The sequence below is a fragment of the Cyprinodon tularosa genome, unplaced genomic scaffold, assembly GCF_016077235.1.
Source record: "Cyprinodon tularosa strain WSP-4 unplaced genomic scaffold, ASM1607723v1 ctg528, whole genome shotgun sequence".
Taxonomy (NCBI): domain Eukaryota; kingdom Metazoa; phylum Chordata; class Actinopteri; order Cyprinodontiformes; family Cyprinodontidae; genus Cyprinodon; species Cyprinodon tularosa.
The window spans coordinates 696,691-712,602 of record NW_024039261.1 but is presented as its reverse complement, the minus strand read 5'-3'; the positions used below and the strand labels follow the sequence as shown (position 1 = coordinate 712,602).

At 37.2% G+C, this 15,912-nt stretch overlaps 1 protein-coding gene across 6 annotated transcripts in view; it reads right to left on the bottom strand.

Moving 5' to 3' along the window:
* The window catches only part of sash1a (SAM and SH3 domain containing 1a), a 220,978-nt gene that overhangs the window by 60,371 nt on the left and 144,695 nt on the right, over nucleotides 1-15,912 (bottom strand). Inside the window, exon 1 of one of the 6 annotated variants that reach the window (XM_038304211.1) lies at nucleotides 5,810-6,451. The exons of 4 other annotated variants lie outside the window; for them this stretch is intronic. In XM_038304211.1, the coding sequence (XP_038160139.1) occupies nucleotides 5,810-5,917 (108 nt within the window). In that variant the 5' untranslated portion in view covers nucleotides 5,918-6,451. Of the gene's footprint in view, nucleotides 1-5,591; nucleotides 5,615-5,809; nucleotides 6,452-15,912 lie in introns of those variants that run through there. One more of the 6 variants, XM_038304213.1, reaches the window with a different exon arrangement.

The window sequence follows — 15,912 nt, the reverse complement described above, 5'->3', positions numbered from 1 at the left end:
TTCAGTCCTAGCTGATTGTTTTAGATAGAGAAATTATCAATTTAAAAAGAGTCACTCAGCCTTACATGGAACAATGTAAATGAACAAATGTGCACAAAACATTTTTAAGAGAGCTTAAATATATCCTCCAATCTACCAAATATACACTCTCAAAAGTTTATTTGTTCTATAATATAAAAGTCAAACAGTAGCATAAAAAGTTAAAGATAATAGACTTTTTTTTATTTGTTTCATCACCTTGCTAAGATGAGCCAACAAACGCAATGATGCTAATGAGAGAGAACTGGATAAACTAGATATATCTAGATAAATGTGCTATTATTGTGCCGAGTGTCATGGTCTGACTAAAAGTAATTAGGTATGGCACTGGGAACAATCAGGAGCCAGGTGATTGCTGACTCGGGGCAGCAGTATTGGTCTCTGGAACCAAAGGTGGAGCTGTTTCAGAGGGTAAGGCCAGAGGCCACAGCTCAGCCCTTTAGAGAACTTCCTTAGGATATCCGCTTCAGCTGAACAGAGCAGTGGCATCCCAGAAGAGGAAACCTGCCAGATCTCTGTCTGACCTAAATAATGAGCATAGGCATCTTGGGATTGTATAGTTAAAATGAGGAGAGAATTATTGCAATATTAAAAGAACCCTTGTGGGAACATTTCCTGAATGGTGACATAATGCCTAAACTGAGAATTCTTTTGGAGAAAAATTCCTGGGCTTGTATAAGATCCCATATGTGGACAGATGATTAGGCAAACAAAACCCAAACGTAAACTTTCCACACAATCAAAAAACCCAACCAAGCAGAACCTCGTATTTATAGAGGAAGCCACGAATCTTACATAATCTGCAGGTTTAACAGGGACACACTCCCTACTCCCACAGTTGTACACCGCAAAACACTTTTCAAGGAGAGAAAGATTCTCTGCAGATGAGTTAAATATTTCCAGAACACTTTACATTCAGAAAGCATTTCAAGCCAAAACATGTGTGTGTTTGTGTGTGTGTGTGGGTCAGTCACTGTCAGCTGTCCAGCTTTGTAAACTGAAAGTCAGTGCTTCTCTTTATAGTCGTATCGAGAAATAAAACAGTTCTTCCAAACAAATGAATCTAAGGTATGTGAGAAGTGTTTGCCAAAGGGGCTTAAAAGGAAAGGTAGGAATACAGATGATTCTTCAAAAGCCAAAACATTTAACCTAAACCTAACTTTATATTTAGATATTTAATTGAGCTATCTGCACTCTCCTGAATGTTACAGCTTATATCTAAACTGCTTTTGACTCTTAATCCTTGTAAGGGGTAAATAAACATAGCAAATGTCATCTCAATATAAACCTACAGTGAATATCTGCTTGTCTGAGTAAATCAGGTTTCAGATCAAGACCAACAACACAAACCCTCCAAGAATCAGTAGAGTTCATTGATATTAAAAAATGTTTTGGATCCAATAAATCTTTGTTTTTTTTTTGTCTCAGTGGATTAAAATAAAATATATTTATGTGGGAGACAGCAGCAAGTCAGCCTGTGAGATGTGGTGTAATTTATGTGTGAATAACTATTGCAGAATACCTGAAGATATGAAACTTGTCGCTGATGATGCAGACATCTGTATTGGAGAAATTCTTAAAGGATGTCAGTTATGAAAAAAAAAAAAAAAAAATTATGGCTTTATTGTAACCAATTATGTTTAAATATGAGTGAAAGATAAAAGAAGATAAGGGATTAGATAAAAAAGAACTCCACATTCAGTGCTGTTCCTTAGCTTTACAATGTTTAACTGAGATTTAGAGATTTGGAGAAATAACTAGACAACAACACAGTCAATTGAGTAATCACACTTCCAAAAACAGCATTTAGAGTAATTAATGGGGCTCAGAACTCGGATGATACTTTATGTAATCAAAATTATTAAAATACTGACACAGTTAAACTACTGTTTGTAGTTTAAATAGGCAGTTAAACTGATGGTACATAGAGAAGAAAAGAAAAAACTGCAAAAAATTCAAAAATGATTTGAGAGAACGGAAGGGTGAGAGATTTCGATATTATCAATTACAAAAAAGATTAGAACAACAAGGGAATGTTATTCCTAGCATAGTTCCTGAGCAGTGGCAGAACACAAAACATTTTTAAAATGTAGTATAAAAAGTTGGGTACCAACTAATATCAGACCAGAATTACTATCATCATTGCTGTAACTTTCACCTCTATCTACCTCTCTCTATATGTTTTTATCGTTTTAAAGATGATAGTCCGAGTTCAACTTTGCAATGCACTTTATTTGATGTTTTGTTCATTTCCTCGTTCTTATTTGGGATGAAAAAGAAGTATCTGAAATACATTTGCAGGGGAAGGGTTGGGTTAATTAAAGTCCATACTTCTTCCAACTCCTTGAGTATGCAATTATTTAGTTTTTTCTGATAACATAATTTAGAACCATAAACAAGTGACTGTCTGACTTAGGTACTCTTGTCAGCCCAAATGACAATGGTACCATCATAAATATATGACAAGTTCACATATTGTATTTACAATCAAAACAAGAGGAAAATATATTTCAGAAGGTGTAAATATGGATTTTATTAGGTAGATCAAATCTTTCCTTTTAGTTTTTTTTGTTTTGTATCAACAGATATATAAATTTAAAATTAAATAATGTGAATGTGTTTTAAGACCTCATAGTAAGCAAAATAAACAAAGTTAGATCATGTTTCATGTAAAGAGGGCCTAAAACAAATATGCTACAATAATTTCAATACAACAGACAAGGTTGGCTAAAGCCAAGTTTAAAGGTCATTCCTTTGTTGGGACCTCAAGCAAAACAAAAGCCATTGAAAGTCATGGCGCACCGTTAAATATAGCTCATATACTTAGCTTTATCATGGATATAGGTCAACTGTTTTCAGGATCACACAATGTCTTTAAAGATAGGATTGAGAGTAAATTGTTACGATAAAGTTCATTATAAAGGTCAACTTAGTTATGACTTCACAATTATGTAATCAAATCTGACATTTCTTCAGGAAAAAAAATAACAATATGCTTTAAAGCAAATGATAACCTGATCACACATGCAGAGATTTTAAGCCAACATATTCACAGTAACATGGATGTTGGAGGGTTAAGGCTTAGACTTTAGAATATTTCAATTTTTTCAATTCCAATTGACTTTCCTGAAATTGAAGCTTAGAGGCATGTGTTTATTGCTTGCTGAGTTCACACAGAATATGGTTTTATGGTGTGGCTGTGGTGCAGGTGTCGCAGCAAACCAAAATCTTTAAAATGAGTGTGTACATTCACATCAGACATGGTGCAGTGTGGGTCTAGTTACAAGGCCAGGTGGGGCTGCAGAAAATATCACAAGGTTTTGATTTTTGCTTGATGCTAGCGATCCCATGTCAAGCGCCAGGGAATATTCAAGCCAAACAGGAAAGAGTTCTAGTAAATTTCAGCATCAACCACAAACGTACGCTAACTCAGCCATTGCAAACAACAAAACATAACAACACAAGGAAATAGAGGGGATAATGGATGGATCTATGCACGTAGATGATGGGTTTTGCACTAGAACTCCCACAAAACCTGTGAATTAACTATTTATCTCACCAGCACCATTTCTGCAGCCAGAGATTTAGTTGGGTGACTACCTATCTTTGTGTCTCCACTTAATGAATTCAGATAAATGCTAGTAACCACATCCTGTTTTAGGAAACATTATTTTAGATGTTCCCAGTAAAAAACATCAGCCTGTGTTAGAGCTTTATTTGATAACAGGGTCCTGGTATTTCAAACTATATCAGAATAACCAAACAAAACCAAAATAAAGACAAAGTTGATATCCCACACAGTTTTTAGAAAAACAATAGGCATGCCAAAAACAAAAATATAAGATAAGAGCTGTTCTCAGTTCATCTCAGGTATTTACAATATTACAATAAACTGATATGCAATGGCTAACATGGTCATCTATCAAAAATGTATAGTAATTTTTATTTTTTGATACGCCATCATACCTTCACAACTTTTTAGTCTATTTTTACTTCAAGCTTTGGAAGTCTGTCAACGAACCAATACCTTAATCCCAAATTGTGCAACAGAGGCAGAGAGAATATGGAGACATAAAAACTGGGCTGGAAAGATGAATGGGGATTATCTTTTAGAGAGTTTATCTTTCAGATAGTTTCATTTTAAATGTAAATGTACTCAGAGATTAAAATATTGTGAACAAAAATAGCCAATTATTACATTACTATGCTTGAATTTTGTTTGCTCTATAAAACTTTGGAAAATGTTTAAAGTATGGCTTTGACTTGATGATACCAAACCTGTGGTAGTTTTAGAGCAATGGCTAAATAAACTTTCAGTTAATTTTGTTTCTCAGTTCGAGGAGGGGGGAAGAATAACAAAGATGAGCACGGCTTTAGAGGCATTTGCCTTCAGAGTAATAAATCTAGAGAAATTGCCTGGCTGGGATTCAGATCTCCAACCTAGTGTCAGAAGGGCAGCTCAGCACAGCATCACCCTCAACCCTTTCCACAAACATGCAATTCAGCAATTCCACTCCATTCACCTCCCTAGTGCCAGACCAAATCAAATTAACACCTCAGGATGGAAGTGGTTGTCGAACATCAGTTGGATCAAAAGTATCTGGCAGACAAACGTGAAAACAGTAAGATGAGCCTCAAATGTTTATTTTGTTTTTTTGGGAATGAAGGCGACGAACACCAAGAGTGGTTGTTAATGAAGAACTTTGGAAACCATAGGATTATACAAGGCCTGTGCAAGAATTATGTATCAATGTATAATATAAAGCCATAATATAAAAAAACACATATAAAAAAGGACTTTTATGAGACCCCACAGAAAGTACTATAGCAAGTATGATGAAGCATAGAGTAACACATAGCACCCTTCCAGTAGGCTAGCTGAAAGGTTGCTACTACACCTTAACTTTACTGAAAAATTTTGCAGCTTCAAATATATTTAGTTACAAAAAACACCAACGGGCATACAAGAAACCACCTCACCTAAGCTTGAATATTTACCCAACTGATATCAGCTTAATTTACCCAATGATCTCGATTGCGAGCAGATTGGGAAAAATACAAAGCATTTAAATAGTAACTTTAGAACTATCATTCATAAGTTAGTTTGGTGTTTCTCAAGTATTTTTTAAATAGAATTTACAGTCAATACATATGATGATCATAATAAATCTATAACTTTTTTTTTTATAATTTTTGTATATATAAATAAATTAAATTGTGGTATTCTTATTACACCATAAAAAAATTATATGCCTACTTTATGTTGAATTATTTAAGATTGTGTAATGATATTAACTTTAATGATCAGCATAACTTGAAAAGTCAAAACAGATTTTAAATACAAATATTTGGAACAAAAAATGACACAAACAGCATATGGCAAATATATTGCTGGTATCCTCCATTTATGTAAGTTCTGATCCACTGTTGTTCGATAAAACTGGAAATCTGTGGTGCATTAAACACAAAATTAAATATAAAAGAGATTAAGAGAGAGGAAATAAAAGTTTTTGCTACATCTGGTTTGCAAAACAAAAGAAAAACAAACCTACCAAGCCTGTCCTGATGCAACAGACTAAACCAGCCGGACACTAGACTAACAGCGGGTCTGGATTTGAGCCTGGGGCCTCTGATGGTTTATACGCACGCACTGTTCCACAATCAGCGCAAACACGCGCAAAGGTAAAGGAGTGAAAAGTCACAGCTTGGTGTCAGAGTCTGATGTCAGTTTGGGATCCTGTTAACCCCCTTCCCCCCCTAAAGAACTCACCAGCATCCCCATAACGTCCGTCCACAGTTGGGAGAAACTATCAGACGCAGCGGCGCTGTCTTTCTGGGGCTCCTCGGAGGACGCATCGGGCCCCTGATCGCCTTCCATGTTCCGGGGGAAATGTCCGCAGTCAGTAAGGTGGATATCCAAAAACTAAACCCGCAGAGGGGGGGGGGGGGGGGAGACCCGCAGATAGACTGTCGGAGCGTGCCAAGGCTGGTTTGGCAACAAGCTGCCCTTGACGCACCAGGGAAGTCACCCAACATTGCTTGGCAGGATTAGAGATTTAGTGAAAGAACTGCGTTCTGGCATGCTGGCTAATTCTCTAAGACAGAAAAAACAAAAAACAAAAAATACAATAAAATATGACTCGTCTGCGCCTCCTTAAACCAGCTCCACAGCGTGGATCCGAACTCACGCACGGACCAAACACCCCTGAGGCGATGTGGAGAAAATAAGTTATGTTTGTGTGTGGAAAAAAGAAGAAAAAAGTTTTAAGAAAGTTCCTGCAATCCTTCGATTGGGTGACAACAGGTTGTCTAAAGTGACAGAACAGCTCAAAACAAGCGCATTTCCATCAAAAAGTAGGATTGAGAGATCCGCCGCTTCTCAAAGCAACAGCTCCAAACACTGCGCCTCCCCCCTGACTTCACCCGCTGCCTCCCTCCCTTTCTTTCCCCCTCACACTCCTCCCAACAGCAGGGAGGGAAAAAAACAACACTTTAGTCACACTGCTAACTACTTATTAATGCATAATAACCATAATAAAAGCTCTACTACAGCCATTTTAGCCAAGATGGACAATACACTGCTTTTTCTATTTTTTATTAACAGAATTCTAAATACATTTTTTATTTATCTTAGGTACAATTTAGGGGTAGGGGTGGAGGGTGTCCCACGCAAAACACACAACTTAACATTTTGAATGACTTTAGAAGCACTTTAAAAGTAACTTTTCTTTTGTTCATTCATTTACGTATTCCTTACAATGGAGCATCCAAAGATAAACACACAAAACACAATGCTTTACAATGCAAATGATGCAACTTAATCTTTATTTATTTTGCATAATTTAAAGGATAACCATGATCAGCACAAACCCAACCTCAACAAAGGGGTTGATAACCCACACAGACCATCATTAGTTATTTTTAAAATTAATAATATAGACTAAAGATTTATAAAAACACAGTTTTTTATAAATTGGCCCCTTGATTTTACGTTATTAAATCATGTTCTACTCACCCATATGAGTTTTGTGTCATTTGGAGCTGTTTTGAAGATATTCCGGTTATATCCAGGTAACATCTTCCTATGGGCAACGACTTGAAGGCACAAACTAACTATGTGTGCAGTGGTCTTATAGAATATGTGAATCTACTTTTAAATATTTTTTGTATTGTGCCATCAAAAGGAGGGTACGCCTCAATAGGTTTCTCTGAGGCAGAAGCTCACAGGGTGCTGCATACAAGCATAGAAAGATAAGTGGAAGGTAAAAAAACAGCAGGGAAAGGACTGCATGTAATAGGCATAATTTCAGCATTGGGATAATTGTTATATTCAAGAATGATGGACTGGGTCTTGGAACAGCGCCTCAACACACAAATTAATCTAGAAAATGGGATGTCATTCTCCTTGTGCAAACCCAGTCCTTAACCTTAAAAACAAACAGCAGTTTTGCTTCAAAATCTCTTTTAACATGAACGTGTATTTTGCATTGCATTGCTATACTGTATCTGATGAAGACCATGTAAAACTTCTGACATTCTGTTATGGTTGTGCCATGGTAAGATTTTCACTGGTCCCAATCCGGCCTCTTTCAAAACTTTCTGGCTGAAGTCCTTGAATTTTATAAACTTTACATTTTGTGGTGACCTAAAAATACATTTTGCAGCTTCGAATATATTTAGTTACAAAAAACACCAACGGGCATACAAGAAACCACCTCACCTAAGCTTGAATATTTACCCAACTGATATCAGCTTAATTTACCCAATGAAATGCATTTAGGTGGTGTCTGCTAAAGCCTGCATTTCTTTTTAAACATAAGCTTAAAGGCTTTCTAGCTCACTGAAAGAGATTGTAAACTAAGCCTCACCTAAACATCTGAAATAACCAATAGAAAGAATTGGGGAAAATCTTATGTATACCCAGCTTGCTTTAGCTTTACACACATCTGCAAAATGCTTGTAAGTGATACAAAAACAACGGGAAAAAAACACCTCTGCAAATCTTAGTTTCTGAGAATATACACTTTATAACACACACAGATTCTAGTCTTGCTATAGGTAGCAAGGACAATGTGTTGACTTCCATTGACTTCAGTAAATTTGCAACCATGTCTGTGCCCTCACCTGGGCAATAACCCTAAACCTAACCATTGCCAGTGCATACATAACCTTAAAGCTAATAGTGGAGGATGTTGTTTTTTCCTGGTGGATCATCAAAATAAGTGGTCCTCCTAATTGTTAATCATTCTGTTGATATGTTTACGTAAGGCCGTCCTATGTGCTCATCCTGATTTTCACTTACCGGTGATGAGTCTGACATAGAAAAATTTCGAATATAAATCCATCGCCCATACAAGTAAGCTTGTATGAGCGATGCAAACAGCAACTTTTAAACAGAGTGTGCACGAGGAGAAATGGGCTCATGCTTGCTCGCTCACTCGTTTATTAGGTGTTCCAACTCTGGAGCAGGTACAGGTTTGTGCATGTGCATTTTTTTTTTATGTGTAGAGGGCGGGTCTTTTCAAAAATTTGCGAAAATCATCCACTATACCTTTAACCGTAGGTCAATTCACAACTTAGTTCTTAGCCTAACTGGCAAAACAGAAAGTGAAGCCCATCAAAACAGTCCTCAATTTAATGAGGAAATCAGAAAAATGGTCGTCATGTTGATGTCAAAAGAGGTGCACACAAACACCTGATAAACACCAGCTACTAGGTACCATGACAGCCATGATTTTGAGCTGCAGAATTATTTGAATATGACTAGCACAAGGATGAACACTTAATGTAAAACCATGAAATTGCACAGCATTTGTTATGCCCTGCCAGCATCCTTCTGCTTTCCACTGAATAAGTCCTGAAGCTGTCTCTGTCTCTCATTGCTTTTGTAAAGAGAGTATTTTCTCATAGCACATTTACTCAGAGCAGCTCCAGCTGTCAGGTTTTGTTACACTACCAGAGATGAAGAGGGAGAAGACAAAGAAATTCACCATTTCTCAGTCAGCTCCTCCTTTCCACCTAAAACTCTTAATATTTGTTTTCTTTATGTTTGCTAAATCAATCAACACATGAAGCCAGTTAATTAAAATTAAAAGGGACAAAGGATTCAAAGATATAGATAGCCCTTCAAAAATGTTCCCCCTGAATTATTTTCTGGAACCGTGCAAAAAGGCGGTCAGCTGCACAATACTCCCCTAAAGTTCCAGTTTCACTTGCAGTCCTATTATATGTTCAATGTGAGCCCTGCTGTCAACTTTGCATGGTGATAAAGTTGATCAACTACAAAAAGGCTACAGTAACGCATTAATGAAGCACCACAACTTGCAGTACTGTACTAAGCATCAAACATTTGCTATTATTATATGCATATATAGCGTTTTTGTCAATAAAATATGTTAATTTCAAATAGAAAAACACATTTACTTGATTAGTTATACACACATTACTGTTTACAAGCCTTTATTTTTGTTAATTACGGTGAGATTCCAATAACAGCTAAAGAATAAATTAATTACATCATAACAACAACAACATAAAGACATTTATTATATAGAAATGTTGGCTTAATCACAGATATGTTTAATACCTGCTTAAAAATATTATTTTCAAAAGGTACTTTTAATCTGACAAAACAAGCCTCTTCAGAAAGCATGTTCTAATTTATCAGTTATCCGGGTACAAGCTCTGACTTCTGAGAAAAACAAACCAAGGAAAAAATATATAAGATGTGGCACTAGTAGGTGAATGATTTCCACATATAATTGTTTATAATGCTGGTATCTTAATAACAGAGAAGCAATACAGCAGTAAGCATTGTACAATATATAATAAAACACAACAAGTAAAATTTTTTTCTGTTGCTATGTCTACAAGGCTATCATTTTGTTTTATCTGCAAAGGGTTCCTACTCCTTACCCAACAGGTGTGTATGTTGCCCATAGGGAGTTTACTCAGTCTTGCTGAGCATGGTGTGGGCTCAGAATGGCCTCTTTTTCAATAATCAATTTAGGAAATAAATACTACAAATATCAGAAAACCAGTAAGCCGCACAACCTCTTTTCATATGTTATTTAGGAAAATCTATATGAGATGTGCAAGATCTCTAGGACTCATGTGTGTTACACGTACAGTTACACTGAATCAACCTTAAAGGAATAGTACACCCAAAACATGATTAGCCTTCATTTTCTACTCACCTCCATGCTGAACAACACTCTGGAGTACTTTTTTGATATCTCAAATGCATCTGGAGATGTGGGAGACTTCTTGCTGTCTGCTGACATTCAAATAATGGAGGTCTATGGCGCCCGAGACAGAAAGGTCCACAAAAGTCCACAAAAACTTGTCAATATTCCTCCATACTGCTCGTCCAATGTAATCCAAGTGTCCTGAGTGGGTAGCATCCAGAATTTACTCGAAACGAAGTCATTTAGAACGTTTTAGAGCCTAAACAGTAGTGTATAGGATTTCCTAATAGCGCCCCCATGCGCGCTCACGATTCTACGGAAGCCGGCAGACCAAACCAGTGCATTCAGCTCGGCAAAGAACTCATGCTCTTCCTCAACACTGAAGTCCTCAGACATTTTTCTTTCGTTGTTTCTTTCTTTGCACAGGTAAACAGCACATTTCTTCTTCTACGCTTGCATTATCGGCAGACCAGACGCTGAATGCGCACTTCCTTCCGGTTTGGTCTGCCGGCTTCCGTAGAATCGTGAGCGCGCATGGGGGCGCTATTAGGAAATCCTATACACTACTGTTTATGCTCTAAAAACATTCTAAATGACTTCGTTTCGAGTAAATTCTGGATGCTACCCACTCAGGACACTTGGATTACATTGGACGAGCAGTATGGAGGAATATTGACACGTTTTTGTGGACTTTTATGGACCTTTCTGTCTCGGGCGCCATGGACCTCCATTATTTGAATGTCAGCAGACAGCAAGAAGCCTCCCAGATCTCCAGATGCATTTGAGATATCAAAAAAGTACTCCAGAGTGTTGTTCAGCATGGAGGTGAGTAGAAAATGAAGGCTAATCATGTTTTGGGTGTACTATTCCTTTAAGTGGGCGTACAATGAGATTTTTTCAGTCGTTGCACGCAGCTACAGCCCTCACTGTACGATTAGATGCAGGGTTTAGTCGTACAGTGTGAGCTCACAGCTCACAATTTATGTTTGGCCCGACGCTATGATGCGGTCTACCTGCTCACACTGCACCACTAGAAACCACGTCGGACTCAGTTTTGCAGTGAGATGGAGCTGCTCGGACTTGTCTATCCGGAAGCCAGATAAATAGAAGGGGAATATGAAGCTCACTAGAGTGAATGCTGCCTTTGCAATTTGTGCAATTTTGTGCTAAAAGCCCTAAAAAAGAAAGGCAATGACGTATTTGGAAAAGAGGCATGGCTCAGCAAACGTGGCTACTGCGATCTGTCAATTTTACAGACAGAACTACATTTCACTCATTGCATCCCTGCCACTAGAGACTGACATTTTTTCGGGAATCCCACGGGTCATGGGATTCCCGTGGGATGGGAGTCAGTATTAGTAACGATCACGTGATTGGGACGGTACAGGATTAAATATTAACGGGATCAGATGGGAGCGGGAGCAAACCAATAATAACAAAAAAAAAACTAGGATCGATGCCAAAAAATAAAATAAAATAGAAAGAAAAAAAATCAAGAACTGGTGCCGCCATTTTGTAGTTTTTTTCCTTGAAGCCTACACTGCAAAAACAATCCAGAAATCAGTAAAAAATGGCTTAAATTAAGTATATTTAGCCTTAATTTGAGCAGGTAAATAAGATGATTTGCCAATGGAATGAGTATTTCTACTCTTAAAATAAGATAGTTAGATAATATTTACTTGAAATAAGACGATAAAAATAGTTTTTTCTTATTTTAAAAGGAAATTGTCTTGTTCCATTGGCAAAGTGTCTTACTTACCTCCTCAAATCAAGGAAAAACACACTTATTTTAAGAAAAAATAACTTATTGAGATTTCTATTTTTTGCAGTGTACACTATAATGCGAGTCAAAAAAACTACACGACCCAAAAACCAACAGTGCTTCCGCTCTGAGTTTTTCACCCGCGCTCAAAAAAAAATAAAAACCAGAATGGGATTGGCGCAGGAGCGGGAGTCATTCTGAATGGGAGCGGGATGGGAGTGGGAGTAATTTCACCAGGAGTGGGACGGAACAGGATTTAGATTTCTACTCTGGCCCGGGATCGGGACGGGACACAATTTTTTTCTGTGGCAGTGGGACAGGACAGGAGTGAAAATCCACTCCCATGTCAGTCTCTACTGCGCACTGAGCAATTTGCCCACGACCTCACGGTTCCTGATCGGGAGGTGGTGGTGAGAGGTTGATCGCCCCTCGTAACCCCCTGTACACTACGCGACTCACGACGCACGATCAGGCTGAAAGTCGGCCCGATGGAAAGATTCTCGTACGACTGGAAAATCACCCCGAAAATTGCACAGTGTATGCTTGGCTTTATAGGCATGTCAAACCATTTCATTAAGCAGTAAAGGACAATCCTATTGGGGTGGGTGGGGGGGTTCTCCCTCTTATACAGATCAGTAAATGTTTACTAGGTATGCTTGGATAAATTATAAACCAAATAAATATTTCGGGGAGGTAAGGGAAATTTTTTACCCCTAAAAACCAAAAGGCATATGTTTCCTTTGGCAATTTAGGTAATGTGTGCTATTCTGAGCTATACTGCTGGAAATGTGCTTCATTATGTTTGTTTCTGGATTGGTTTGAAATGGATACTAAACTGCATATGCAGGGGAAACTATAAAGCTGTATGAACAATGCTCTAATGTAGAACTAGGAGAAGAGGGTTATATTTTTCTATTTAAGGTTGTTGGCAGCAAATCTTTGGAGGTTCATGGCACGCTATTTCAATTTCTGTACTGTATATTATGCTGTGTGATTGTTAGACACTTAAGGCACTCCTATATTTATACGTTTACTACAGTCTCATGTTCAATGGTAATGTTCTACGTAAGATTATGAAGGGTGAATGAGCTTATGATGGGTGAATGATTATTCTTTTGTTTGGCTGACATTAAGGTGGAGATGGATGCCTTTGCTGTCATCTTGCTGCAGTAAGCACTTCCTGATGATTGGGTGTTCCCAGCATTTTCTTTCTTACTTTCTCACTTGGTTAATATGTAAATATGTTTGGAGAACTGGAATAATAGCTTTGCAATTATTTTATATAAGTCATTAAGGTAAATAACAAGACTTGAAGAAGAATAAGAACAGAAACCCATGGTCAGAAATAAGTAGCACAGAGCCATACAATGTTAATCCCTGATTATCCTCTTAGATTGAAATAAACCTTAACAAGAAAGAAAGATAACATTAAAATTCCTGGTTGAAAGCTCTATAGCTATGTTCCTTAAGAGAACAGCATAGGTTTACTGATTCGTGAGCAATGTAAAACTTTCACATTTCAACTGATTTAATTAGCTTGATCTACCAATAGAAAAGAACTGTAAAAAATGCAGAGCATAAATAATCTGTCTGCTCCTTTAAGAAAGCCCGTAGGCATTGAAGCACTTTTTGTCCAAACAATCTCCCAGGCAGATCTTCTTAAGTCAGAAAGACAATAGTTTCTGACCAGACTATGTGTTAGACTTAGACAAACTTTAGTGTCATTTTGTATACTGAGAGTATACACAAAAAGAAATGATGTTGCATAAAGCTTACAACAGTAAAATGAACATTACTGTTATAAAGTGCAGCAGTCACCAGAGTGTAAACAGTGTAGGAGAAAAAAGAAACCAGTGTAAAAATAATGGCGCAAAAGGGCATTAATATGAAAAGCTTCAGTGAAGTGCAAAATAAATATGGTGCAAAATGCTGTAGAAACATTGAGTCGTGTCCTATTTAAAGGGATCATAACATTTTAGCAATGTTGGTAGTGCAGAAAAAAAATGTTTTGGGTCTTCTTCTGTCTGATTACATCTTTCATTCCTTCAACCTCTTCTAACTGCTTGAAAGAGACTTAAATCACAAGTTTGTTAATTCAAGGTCTGTTCACGTTTTAGAATTTTTATATCGTTATTTTTACTAAGTCTTGAAAATCGCCAAGGTCTTCAATGTCTTTACCTTTAATACAGCAATAAGTGAAGTTCTAATCAAAGTGGGCAAACTCATTATGAACTGTGTGTCTGCACTCACCATGAATGCAGGAGTACTTTCAAGGGCCATATCCCTTTGTTGTTGGCACCACACATTCTTTGCTAAACGATATCAAGTTTCAAGGTTTGTGTAGGTGAGGAAGGACTTTTAGGCAGTCCTGGATGAGTGGAAGCTGCTCAACAGTGTTCTGCTTATAGTCTAAACACAGAAATAGACACTCCCTCATAAGACCAGCATTGTTGGGCTGCAAAGTAAAAATGTGGGAGGTCTACACTTTGAACCTCTAATCTGTAATATTGATGAGACATTAGAGACATACTATAAAGATAATGTGATATTTTCAGAGGAAAAATGTAAATAGAGCCAATTCGGAATCCCTTTTATACCCCTTTTATTCCTTATAAGGGTATGCTAGAACATTTTACTGGTGCGTATACTTGTACATGCTGTCTAATTGATTGACTTTATTGATACTCATTACATCAGCTCAATAGTCAAAAAGAAGAAGAAGGTGCTGAAAAGTAGGAATAGTAGGGGTATATACAGTGCATCAATATATATATATATATATATATATATATATATATATATATATATATATATATATATATATATATGAAATGTATGGATTATTGTACAGGGTTATTGCACAGGGTATTTACAGGGGTATATATAGCTACTGCACTGGGTATCTAACTTAAACAAACAGGTTATTGCACAGGGTAGTTATGTGTTATTACATCAGTTGTTACAAGGGAATTTAGCGTTGGCAACTTTAGCAGTTGCCCATGCTTCATTCACCATCATTTCCCAGCCTTTACAAAATGGGTAAAGAGACACACAAGCAGCAACACATAAAGGCTGCGCATGTGAGTCCCTGATTGATAAACCAGGGGGGAAAACACGGCTGACTAATGTTGGCACCTTTTCATGAATCATGTAAATCAAGGAGGAGGACCAAAGTCATGCTATTTGGAGAGCTCCCTAGTGGACTTTTCTGTTTTGAACAAGGGGCTCTCTCTAAAAAAAAAAAACTAAGCCACTTTAGTACTTTTAGTACTAAAAGGTTTATGCTAATAAACAAGTAAAAAGTTAACCCAAAGCATGAAAAGGTGACCCTGACTTAGGAGAGCCACCAGCTTAAGGTTTGAACATTTCAAGAAAAGACAAGTAAGGCTGGTCACTCAGCAAATTATTATACAGTATTGCTATTTTAGTCTGTATGCCTGCAGCGATCATTACCACTTGTCACATCAGGTCCACATCAAGGTGCTGCATAGGTGAAGAGGATAGATTGAGTTTTTGTGATACAATAGATCTCAAAGATCTCGTTTATAAGGTATAGAAATAAAACATGTTGGCTTAAAGTTAGGATTCTATCTAAAAGCAAGAATGACGATTACATTACTTTCTCATTTCCGGCCTGTACAAGGTAAGGCTAATCCTGGCAAGACAATACTTGGGGTTTTGCACTCCATTTTTCCACAGAGGTTTTTAATATGGATAGACCTGCTTAAATGTGCGGATTCAAACTTTTTAGAGCATAAGTAGCAGCAAGTTTCCCTCCGTTTCCTGAGGGTTAAAATGTATACAGAAATAATGTTATGTTCAGTTAAAGTAAGGGTCTAAAGTCTCAAGGAAACACTCCGATACAATAATAACAATAATAAAAATCACAGGGCAAAGACATTGTTTCAGAAGTAGAATTAGGAA